This window comes from Melozone crissalis, unplaced genomic scaffold (genome assembly GCF_028551555.1).
Source record: "Melozone crissalis strain CALT ecotype California unplaced genomic scaffold, PUWL_Pcris_2 ptg000009l_1, whole genome shotgun sequence".
In the NCBI taxonomy this organism is placed as follows: Eukaryota; Metazoa; Chordata; class Aves; order Passeriformes; family Passerellidae; genus Melozone; species Melozone crissalis.
Genome location: NW_026535787.1, coordinates 20511915 through 20524637, shown reverse-complemented (window position 1 = coordinate 20524637; position 12723 = coordinate 20511915). Strand labels below are relative to the sequence as shown.

The 12723-nt window shown below is 36.9% G+C and overlaps 1 protein-coding gene across 1 annotated transcript in view; it reads right to left on the bottom strand.

Moving 5' to 3' along the window:
- Nucleotides 1-12723, bottom strand: part of NECTIN3 (nectin cell adhesion molecule 3) — a 60348-nt gene that overhangs the window by 27659 nt on the left and 19966 nt on the right. The window contains exons 2-3 of the mRNA XM_054270276.1: nucleotides 8593-8931; nucleotides 1531-1827 (exon numbers count right to left, since the gene is read on the bottom strand). Coding sequence (XP_054126251.1) covers nucleotides 1531-1827; nucleotides 8593-8931 — 636 coding nt within the window. The remainder of the gene's footprint in view (nucleotides 1-1530; nucleotides 1828-8592; nucleotides 8932-12723) is intronic.

Sequence of the window (12723 nt, the reverse complement as noted above, 5' to 3'; positions counted from 1 at the left end):
CACCAAAATACACAGAGAGCATGATACAGTTCCAAGCTACAACATTAATATGCAGCAGTGAACAAAAAGTTTTAATCAGTGCAACTTTCCCAGTGTGTTTTCAGCAACCACACAGCACCCGGAGAAGTAAGAGGACTTCAGAAAAAAAGAATCAGTTTCATGTTTTTGGGAAGGAGGAAGGGTAACTTAGAACTTCTCCTCACTAACAAGATACAGCAAAGGACCAGAAACAATCTTGGGAGAAACCAGATAATTAAGAAATCAACAAAAAGTTCACAGATGCCAACTGTAAAGATTAAATTATCCATTGACATCAAAATATAGAACTATGTTATGGCTTTAAAAAGCCAGGAGGTGATTTCAGAGAGGCATTGGAAAAATATTTTTTTAAAAGCCAAGGAACAGACAAGCTAGTATGATTTGGGATAAACTCTGGAGCCAAAATGGAGAAGCAGTTGCAAAAGCTAATAAGTGTTAGGGAAGACTGAAGAGCACATGCTGCTTCTCACTTGTTGCTACGTACCTTACTATACAACCTTGTTAGAAATTCTGAAACATGCATTAACACTAATCTCAGATGAAAATATTGAAGACCAACTTGCACCCTCACTTCATTTTCAACAGGAAACTATTATTTTATTCACTGTTTGAGACAATACAAATCCTCTTCAGTTTTATTTCTGTATCAATGACCCTCCAATCTAGAACTTTATTTCAAGACCAATAAAATAAAGCAGCGTTAATCACTATTTTATGCCAAAATAAGTGATTCTTTACCAAACAGAACAAAACCAAGCCAAAATCAAATTCCAGTCAAATCAAAACAGCCAAGTCTACTTTTCCCAGCCGCTACATTTGTTCTACTTGAACTGACAGACTTCTGTGATTTAGGAACTTTAAAGCAGCACACAGCCAAGACAGGCCACCAAAGGACCAACACGAAAATAGCTGGTTTTGTTCACATATGCACTAACAAAAAGGGACCACATGCCTAAAGCTTACTTGTCTTAACTGGTTTTAAATAAGGAACACTGTAAGCCACCTTGTTTTGTATTTATGTCTTTTAAAAGCCATAAATTTTTTAAAGAAGCCCAGCGCAGGTTTGAATTATATTTTTATGTTCTTGTTTCTTTGTGCTAGTTAGAGTGGACAAAGCTTGGTGAATAATCTGAAAGTAACTTAAGACGTATTTTCAACTTAGCATCTCATACATGAATTTCCATTAGCATTCTTTTTTACTACTGCTGAAATTGTAAGACACTATAAACAGCTTTTGTATCAACCCTCATGTATATCCATGATTCAATATCCAAAACAGTAGAAATGTAACAGTATTCTAACTTCATGACTTTATTTTCCATACAGAGACCCTAGGCTTTTACTCCTGCCTGACCTGCCTCTTACCGCAGCTTTTCTATACAGTTTCCATTTTCCTGAAGCAGAAAGTGCTCATCTCCTTCCCGTGGAACACTGATTAAGGGGGAAGTTGCAAGATACAAACCAGGAGTAATTACCTCACAGAATACTTACACTGTATGTCCAACACGTAAGGGTATCGCATCTCCTTTTCAAAGGTGGGGTGCCTCACAACACAAGTTATGTGTCTTCCTCTAGCAAATCGTGTCGGGACAATCACATAGTGGCTTACAACTGTCACTGTTTCATTTGGAAACAAAGCAGAGGTGGATTCCATTTCACCAAGGCCTCCTTCCCAGTCAATCTGCGCAGCAGGTTTTCCAGTGGCTGCTGTACAAGTGGCTGCTACTGTCCCGTTTGCACCATCTATTAGAGGCTTTGGTCCTTTCTTTAAGCTCACAACAGGTTCAACTAAGGAGGGGGAAAAAAAGGAGATTTAAACAAGAATTCCACATCTTTGAAAGTGTCACTACTTAAGTTAAACAAGATCTAATCCGCTTGCAAATGCTCATGTAATCGGATATCCTAGAAGACTATGCATATCTCAAGAGATGATAGTTCCACAAGGCTTTGGCCTGCTGACACTACCTGTACTGTCAGTTTGTGTCACTTGAAATCTACTTCAGTGTTCTAACATTAGGAGTTGAAGCTTTTCTTGATCACTATTATAGAAATTACTTCCAAGCTGCATCTTTATTATATATACAAACTACACACTGAATAAAGGATCTAATACGTACACAGAAATATGCAATTGTACATGAAATTTATCTAAGTTTTTAATATACAAAGTAAGGTATATGGAAATAAAATTTCAGTAACAAAATACAATAAAAATAAAATTCATTGTTTTATATAAAACTAAAATTTTTGCCTATATATATATTTTGCCTACATGGAACTCAATACTAAGACTAAAGTAATTTGCATGTGGAAGGAAGTGATCTCCTCATAAAGCGACTGCTCACCCCAAAATTGTAAAAACTTGGGGAACACAATTCTTTCTAAAAGGAAGTTGAGCTCTTCATGGACAAGTCTAATGCTGAGGGCTATAGACTAAAAAGCTTCCAAAAAATTTCCTTTTGGTTTAGCAAATCTGTTTTGGCCCTGTACAAGCCACCCACCAGCTGCAGCCCAAGTCAGAAAAACTACCTGGTGCTTCAGATACAAACAATGGCTGGGCTGTTTTAGAATGGCCCATTTGTGTCACCAGTTCTGTAAGGGACAGGTTTGCAGTAGTGTACTAGCCTGTTCCACAATCCTGGTCTCTTGCTCTAATCTGGCTACTGAAGTCCTCTGAAGGAAGGTCATTGCTACTCACCATAATGCTTCAGAATCCACCTCAGTGGATCAGCCCTCACTAATCACAAAGCAGAGATAAGTCTTGCAAGTTCTGTGCCTTTCAGTATCAGAAGGAAAAAAGTTAGTTCATGGAATTTCTTTCCAATAAATTGAAGCTGACCCACAGACACATCTTGTAAGAGAACAGAGCAAAGTACCATACCTGGCAAGTTCTCCAACTACCTATACCTTCCAAAGATAACAAATTTTTTCAGCTTCAGCCCATTTAGTGCCACGACCAGTTTTTGACTGTTTTCTGCTCAGTCTAACACTGTTCATGTCTGAACAAGCTGGTTTATAATTTGCTCAATTATACTAAAAGAAAAGGCAACTATTAAATGGATAACCTTACAAAAACGTATCTTCTGTTCTATGCATAGAAATGCTTGAAGAATACAAGTTGTTATGAAACTGAAGGATTGTTTGGGCAGATACCAAGAGCAAATTATTCTACTTTGCTTCTCTGAATGACCACCTTGTGAGATTTGTTAGTAACCCTACTGAAAATAAGCTAATAGCAGGTTATTTTCTACCAAGTTGCACACTCACTCTTCTAGATCTGAAGTATTTTTAATACAGCTTCTTTCAAAATCTGATTCCCTGCTCTGCAACACGAGCAACAGCTAGAGCTTTGTGCAGTAAGCTTGCATATCTGAGCTGATGTACACGTGAAGCATTGTCTCATCTGCAAAAAAAGCCTTTAAAACCTAGTATGGAGAACTTGACATAACATAGCTTTGTTATTTGACCCACAATTTGATTTTCCTGATTTAACATGAACTCTACTGCCTTGTCCTCCCAAAATCAGTGGTAGAGATTTCTTCAATAGCTTCTGTAGCATTACTAAAATGCAGAAGTTTAACCCCAAATTTATATTTAGAATTTTACATATATGAAAGTTCTAATTTTTGCTGTATTCCTCCCTTCCCAAGATTTCCATAATAGTAAAATAAATTAAATTAGCAGCTATCATTAGCATTTCATGCCAAAACTCTAGACTTAAATAATTTCAGCTGGAAATAAAAGCTTGTTATGTTCTATTCCTTTGATTTTTCTTCAAAACAAAATATGCAACTGTGTAATTTTTTCTCCACCTCTTTGTGAAGGGATATGTAAGTAAACAAGAACTCTTAACTAAGTTGCTGTCCAGATGTCCAGACCCAAAGAAGACTACTCAATACTGTACTTTTAGAAAAAGAAGCCTTCAAGCAGCATGACAGACTAATTTTAAACACCTGCTTTCTCAAATGATACCAGAGATTTGTCAGTTTGAGTTCATTGTGCAATATTTGGTTTTACATTTGTCAACTAGACACCAAAGGTAAACTATTCAAAACTACTCAGTATCATAAAATACACTTATTCCCAGTCCTACCTGTTTCCATGTTTGGTTTTTTTTATACATCAGATATGTTTAGGCTTCTATTGTCATATCTTCTCACAAATTGTGATTCTTGTATAACACATCAACTGCAAGGTAACTAAATAACCACATACTGAGAAATTGAAAGCAGCTGTTAGGATACTTATTTCTATAGTTTATCATTCAGGACTACTCTGTCCCAACAACCGAAACAAAACAAACAGAAACCCAGATACTTATTCTATGGCCTTTCTAGATGTTTCAGTCATGGATTAAGAAGTATCTGGTTAATGAATCCATAATTACAAGGGGGTATTGACATCTCATCTCTCACAGTGCAAAACAGTTTTACCATTTTCAATTTGGAAAACGATTATCCAAAGCAGGGTTTTGGCATTCTTTTTGGTTTAATTTTTTGTTTTGTGGAAGTGCAATTTCTATATGCAGTCCTCTTATCCCAGAACCATTCGTTGCACCACATGAGTGTGATTTTTAACGACTTTCTCTGCCCACAGTGGTGGTGGAGGCCACAAGAGGCAGCTGGGAGAACATTAGAGAAGCTGCTACACTCACTCAGTAGAAACCTTATGCTCTATTTAGGCCAAATTAAAAAGATAGTGAGGACAATGCTTTGTGTGGAAAAAGGAGCCATCAATCCCCTAAGATGCAAAAGCAAGACCTACTTCCACAGTGTGAGAGCAACATTATGGCGTGAACTATACTTGAGTATTAAAGACAGGATGGCTGATGCATGGAAGATAGAGGGGCAGTTGTTCAAAAGGTCTCAACTAATTTGCCCATCTATGCTTGCCCTTTTACAGACTCATGACCACCACCTAATTTAACCCAGCTTATTCAACCTTCACCTTACATTCAACATAGGCATACTAGAAATCTCTTGCTGCTCTGGTCCTTATACTTTTTTACAGAAAATGAACATAATATAGCATCCAGACATGAGCATTAAATCCTACTGCATCAAGTTTCAAGGCCAAAAAGCTGCTTCTTGGTTTTCCTGTACTTCATAAGCCTTTTTCAATTGCTTCTGTTGGTTTTAAAACTATTTTTCTGTGCACACTGGGCACAGGTCTGGATGATGTTGGCATGATTACAACACACACAGGATTATTTCGCCCCAACATTAAATTCATTGATTCCTTGGCAATAGCATGACACTGGAAATTGTCATTTTCTTCATCGCATCTGACATGCATTTCATTAACTTCTTTCCAAAACAGTATTTCAAGTTTTTATTTTCTCTCACCTCAAAACCAGGAGCTTTACCTTTCTGTGTACTTTATCCTGTATGCTAATTAATACTTAATTATTAACTTATTAAGGTTTTCTTGTTTTAATAGTTTGGGGGGGGAGGCAGTTTGCCTCTTTGTTTTAAGGCCAGTAAGTTCACTAATTTGCCATCTACTTGATACTTCTTTCTCCTGAGTATTCTGTAGTACCCAATATCTATACTGCCTGACATGCATAATCTTTTAATTCCTAATTGGAAGACTTTCTGCATTAGAATGTCTAGGATCTAATTCATGACCTATGCCTTTGACACTCCTTTGTACAATTCATTCCTCACTTGTAGCATTGGTAAGAGCTAGGCTGCAGAGGAACAAGACCTACTTTATCAATACCCATGATAAGAAATCCAACTTAGCAAGACAGAGTTAAGCCAAACCAAGTATTTTTTAAGTAGTCATGGGCAGCACTCAAGTTAATCACATAAAAATTATATCAGCTCTGCAAGCTACCCAGCAACAAGCCCTTTCTTCTGCCCTGAGACACCAGTTTGCCTCATTTGGTCAGCATCATGGGATCTTGGGAAAACCAACAGCTTGACACAAAAATTATTTGCCATTTTTTGCAAAGTTTAACAAGGTAAGTTTGGCAAATCAAAGTTTCAGAAAAGTTCAATATATCTGTTTGATTCTAAAAGCATTTTCGTATTTCTACTGTCTTAACCTCTTCTTTTACAGTGCATTTCCTTAAGATGACATGAAGCACTAAACAAAGCAAATGGAGTGGGCAAAGTCACCAAACATGGCTCATCTGTTAAACTTGGGGCACACAAGAGGTTTTAAATATGGTCTTAAGTGATCAGTGCGCTGTGGCAAAACATAGGGCATTTTATCTTGCAGTTATTTCTTTCTTCCATTTGTCTTCAGTGTGTCCACTTTGTAGTGTAAAAGCATCTAGTACATGACTTAAGTATGTCTACTACACAGGGGAAGGAAACAAATTCTTCGCTGAATAAGAACAGACAGGGACTAGGAAAAAAGGCAGTCCTGCTTCAACTGGAAACAGCCTCAGTCTTAGGACAGGAACTTTTTCCCTTACTTAAGGAAGAGTTTTTTGTACCAGTGGGAGAATGCAGCCAATGTATCATTGAAGATTATTTTAAGTTACATCAAGATTTAAATTACAGCAATTGTATGCCTTAAGATTCTGATGAGCTTGGAATTGCTGAGTTCAGGCCAGCAAAGTTTACAATTTATTAATTTACAAACATATTCTGAACATCATTACTTCCCCAGTATTTTGACAGTTTAAGCCTACAAGTCAATGTAGCAAAGAGTTTCTAAAAGGACAGAAAATACACAGCTGAGGCCATAGAATTTAAGTCCAACAGAGGGTTAGCTACCTAGTGGTACACGCAAGCGAAGCTGCTGGTAACTAGGATGCAAAAGCATCTTTGCAAATAACAGCTGGGTTTTGCCATTTAGAGAGTCCTGAGAGACTTACAGCAATTGGCAATCATTTACATCAAAAATGAAAAAAAGCTATGATCAGAACCACTGCATGCCTGACTAATGCTTCTTTGCTTATTTCAAATGCAATTTTTCATAACGTATATTCAATGAAACAAGTTGTGGTCCTTCTACTCTTCCAAATGTAGAATAATAAGCACCTGAAACATACATGTGTTTTCCAAGTTCCTCCAGAAACCTGATATTATGAGTGCAAAATGGACACAACAACTAATGTTACCTGAAAAAAACCCCAATCTTAGAAAGAGGAACTGACTAGAAAAGGTGAGGGGAGGTAGTAAGAAATTCCCACAGCTTACTGGCAAAGCACGATAGCTGAAACCTGAAGTGAAGAGACTGCTTCAATAACCACACACATAGCCACTTGCAGTACTGATGGAAGTCAGGTGAAAAAGAGAACCATAAGACCACATGCTTTGTGCATCACACAGAATTTTGGTGAAGTTACTGGTTTCAAATTAGATTAAGCCAGTTGCTTTAATGCATTTATTTTGCCCCACCTTGTGGTGAAAACCAGTTTACATACGGTGCTACAGCCCTCTGATTAATCCCATTGAATATTCTACTACTATGAAAAGCTAGTATCAAAGACCAAGAGATGATCCTAAAAAGCACACCTGCTTACAGAAATAGTCATTCACAACCATCGCAGCTACAGAAAATACCATTTTACTCCTGGGCTAAGAGATACAGAAGTACCTTACACCAGTACAAGAAGAACACTCTTGTAAGGAGAGGGCAACTTAATAACAGGCTTTCAAGTTTCAGGGTAATAATTTTACCTTACACTGCAGTAACACCTGAGTTACTTGCACTTCAGCACTAATTCCTTATGACAGCAATACTCAGCCCTCAACAAGAGGGAGAAAATTAGTGTAAACAAACCCTCGAGTCTATCAAAGTTTCGCGTTATGACTATCCACAAACAGTCAAGAGCTTAAATTGACTCTTTCTTTCCACAACTCCCAGCAGTCATCTAAGACAGTTTTGCTTTACATTTACATTGTGCAAAGAACAGTTTGAATCACCAGACCTAAGCAGCTATACTAAATTATTGTGTTAGCAGCATATTTATAAAGTCATAGAATTGCATTGGAAGGGACTTTTCAAAGGTCATCCAGTCCAATCCCCTTGCAATAAGCAGGGGAATCTTCAACTACACCAGGCTGCGGCAAAGTCCCATCCAAATGTTTCCAGGCACAGGACATCGACCCTCACTGGGAGCTCTCCAACCTCATTACAGATGAAGGACCATTTCACTGAGACAAACAGTTATCAACAAGGTTTAGAAATACCTGCTTTTTCCGAAGACCGGTGATTACCCACTACTAACTGAGGGAATGTAGCCAAGGCGGTAGCTAAACCTAAGTTCAGCAGCTTCCCAGCACATACACAAAAGTCCCTGGTATCAGCATTGTCTGTCAAAGCTCTAAAACACTGCTAATACAAACTGAATGTTTGTTTTCAGCATAATGCCTAAATAGGAACTCATTATTTTTAATAACTAGACAGTCAAATAACAAGTTCTAAAGAAGCAAGAACCAAAAGAAGTCTCCTCTATGACATTAGTAAAAATTGTACACCTGTAACGAAAGCCCAGCAAACACATATTTTGCATTTTCTTTAGGTTAAATGGTAAAATTCAACTTATTTGTAAGTTATTTGCAGAATTTTGCTTTCAAAAAAAAGCTGACTTACCTAATACTGTTACAGTTGTTGACGACTGTGTATTTCCAAGCGGGAATGTAACTGCCTTGCAAACATATTCTCCTGCATCAGAAAAGCTTACATTTTTTAAGATGATTGTTGCATCAGTAAGTGAGTAGTTTTTAAATGCCACTCTTCCTTGGTATTCTCCTTGAACAGATATTCCATATTCAGGGTGATGAACAGCAATAGTCTGTGAACTTTTACCATCTATCTTCTCCCAAGAAACTTGTGTTATTGTTTCATTTACATCAATTACGCATTTCAGTGCAACCTTCTTCCCCCAAACTGCTGTCACATGTGGATCAACAACCGGTCCAGCTAAGGCACCTAAAAACAAAGCAAGTGTTAGTTGCTACACAAGAAAGACATGTTGCTTGGTTTTCACAGTAAGCCTTCTTCCATAATTAGCTTACCTTTTTAGAAGGGAATTCCTGTTTTTTTTTCTGATTAACTGATTCACAACAGTGTTGGAATACTACAGAAACACATTTCAAGCAAAAACATCAAACCTAGGCACAGATCAATCATTTTTCAGAGGATACTACCACTAATACACAACTTCATATAAAAACAACCTGACAATTGTGTAACTGGGTAACAGTCTTTTGGGAATTTAACTGGATATGAACATTCTGTGAATTCAGATTTACCAAAACCACAAGACATGGTACTTTTTAGCAGTCTGATTACTGATCTAGAGCATCAAGCATAAACTTCCGTTAACTACTGCACTTGCGTGTTTCTCCTTAAATAATCTTTATGAAGTCATAGCTTTTATAAGTAGAAATAAGTGAAACTTCTAGCACTTACCATACCAGTAAATACTCAAACAGCAAAACAACAATTAAAAAAACAAACAAAAAAGCCCCTATCAAAATCCCACAAACCACTCCATGTTTACAGTGGCAGTCACTCAAAGACCTCAACTTGAGCTCTCCTACCCTACCTCCTAATGAAGATATTTACCATCATACATATGCAATCCTTCTGCTTCAGTGCAGTGGTGTGTCTTCACACAAGATCTTATCTCAGACAGTAAATATGCAAGAGTAGGCATAGGCAAGTGCTTGCTTAGGATTCAACATATTTCTGCTTAATACCTAAAATGTCTTCCACAGTAACAACTACATTCTAAGCTCAGCATTTTACACCATCCTCCTCTCAAAAAAGGAAATCCACTAGGACAAAGCAGTTCAGTATACCATAGGTTCACAACTTCTTTTGCCAACAGATGCTCCAGCAACTTGACTAAATAGTTCTCTTGGAGCAAACTGACCTGATGAAAAAGGACTTAAGTCTTAGTCCACAGTGTATTTCCTTTTTCTGAGCTCAGATTCTAAGAGAGCTATTTCAAATGCTCTGATTCTCTCTTCAGATACCAAATGCTCTCTCTCTCTACTCAAGCTGTAACTGAAGAAGTTCACTGATGAAGCAAAAGTCAAGTATAAATTTTATTAGCCCCATGCTCATAAGCACGAAGAAGTCATCCATCTTGAGACATTAGCTAGCTGCCTTTTCACTCACCAAACTCATACAAAAAGCAAGCCATGCATTCAGGAAATCAGTCCTTAAAAGGCTTTATCTACAAATCCATTGTTAAAAGCTTTCTCCTTCCCATTGATTGATTTTTTCATCGTTCAAACTATTTCTCAGTCAATGAAGTCACCCAAAAAAGTGATTTAGCTACGGATTTCTTCAGTATAAAACCAGTGACTAACATCAATAGTATGAACACCTTAAGCAACACAAATGAGCAAAACTAAGCCAGAAATTCAGACCAATATTGTTGATATATCAGTAGGTAAGTGGGGCTGGTGAAGGGACAAAAATAATAAGTAAAAAAAAAAAACCATAACATGTTTCAAATAGAGACTATCTGCCATGACAAGTAGTGCAAGAACATTCTGTCTATTCTCCTCATGCCTTTTATCTAACACATTATTGTGACAGACACTGGAAAGAGGGCAGCTATTTGCAAACTGGAATGCAGAGTTCTGTCCAAAATTCAGCTCCACTTGCCATTGCTACATTTAAACATAAGGTGGAATGTTCCTTAATAAGTACTTGATTATTGCTTTCTACCTTATAAATTCACAAGTTACATTTGTGAAATGAATTTCAGAACGCATAGGATATAAATATTCTGTAATGTAATTTAAGCAAAGAAAAACACTTTCATTCAGGAATCTGCTTTCTGCAACATTAAATCTACTGAATCTTAAACTATAATTTATCATAGTGATTAGTTGTATATAACCCCAAACAGCTTAGTACGGAAAAACCACACAAAAGTGAACTTACAAAAACCGTTCACACTTCTGCGGAAGGTAACAAACTAAACTGAAAAAATATCCCGGTTAACTGAACACATGAGCTCTTTTGCTTCCTTTTACTTTTTTTTTTTTTTGACAACTCTGATTCCAGTAATTGGAGGCTTTAGCTACATAAAGATGACCATTGTACATTTAAAAAGTCAATACTCAATTTTCCCACCAAGGAATACTTCTAACAGCTCATTTGTGCTATGAGAACATTGTGTTCTCACATGAATTACATGAATATTTTCAGAAGTCAAACTTTTTCATTGCTGCTATTTTCAAGATTTACAGACTGAACTGAGCAGGACTCATATATTTATAGACATAAACACACTTGCAGGTATAGAATGTTTATCAGTTAGATCTTTTTTCTTCCCCTTCTCCAGCAAGGGAGGTAGAAAACTAACATATCACTACTCCAAATTTTACATTTTTACATTTATCTTATCTTCTGACACATGGTCAGACTCCAAAGAGCAAAAAACCCAAACCAACAAACAAACAAACTTATCTTCACAAATTATTTAACTTGAACTTACATACATCTCATAAAACAGTATATAGACTCCAAAATGTTTAAAGTGCTAGAAATAGTTCAAATCTGATGTGCCAGTGCCACATATTTGATTTGGAACAGTATCTCCATCCAGTTATTATTTAACTAGCTGTAGTTGCAGAGCAATCAAGCTAATAGTTCAAACTAGCAAGCTAATTACCATGCAGATATTCAGGGCTCTCCAAGGCTCAGGATGCTTAAGATAAGTATTTCCTTTGACATAAAGACTTGCACTCAAGAGTCAGTATTCTGCTCACAGATTGTAATTGAATAACGAGCTACATGTCTCTCCCAAAATAACACATTTAGAGGCTCATAATGCACAAGGTTCTGAAGAACAAGCCACTTCAAGACCACACTATTCAGGTCCTTAACTGATCCAAATTTAGGACACACAGGCGCATAGAACATGCATTTATTGTTTTAAAGAGGCCTGTCCCTCCTCCTCTTGAAATCTGACCTTTTCTGCCTCAGGTTCACAATATTGAAGTCTGTCATTCTCAAAAAAAACTTCTGGATACACTTTGTACTTTCTTAGTAATCAAGATGTTTTGTAAATTCTCAAGGTAAACACAGCGTCATGAGGTTTTCTTTTTTCTTTATATTTGCCCAAGCTTATACAGATGTGCCTTCCCTTTCCTTTTTGCTTCCTTGGAATACATAAAATTGTACTGTTTCACACAGAGCCTGATGAGATTGCCATCTCAAGCACTTTAACATGATTCAATTTCAGCTAAATCCCTATGCACTAACTGATTTTTGATCACAGTGATCCAATGCCATGCTTGGCAATAAAGTCAAGAATACTACCTGAAACAGCAAGGCAATGACTCTACTCATGCAACTTGACAGAATGTTTAAAGAGTAAACAAAGCAAAAAGATCCCTAAGGCTCACTTGCAGCATTAAAAGCCACAGAACTAGGTGCTATCAAATACTGACCATGATAATATTTTCAACATCAATTCTGAATTAAGCTTCTACTACTAACTGAAAAAAAGATACTGAGGAGTTATAACAACCTTCATAACACAACAAAGTATTCATGATTTGGAATGACAGAATACTTTCCACATTTACAGGCTTGTTATTTGTTTCAATAAATAACAGCAGATTTAGATTTTCTATATGAAGCAGCCATGCACAAATCTAACTATAAAAGCAATGCATTTTGCTAACCACTTAACAGCACCCTTCTGGCAAGACAGGGTGATCATACTGACCCTTTCTAGCCACTGATTTTCCA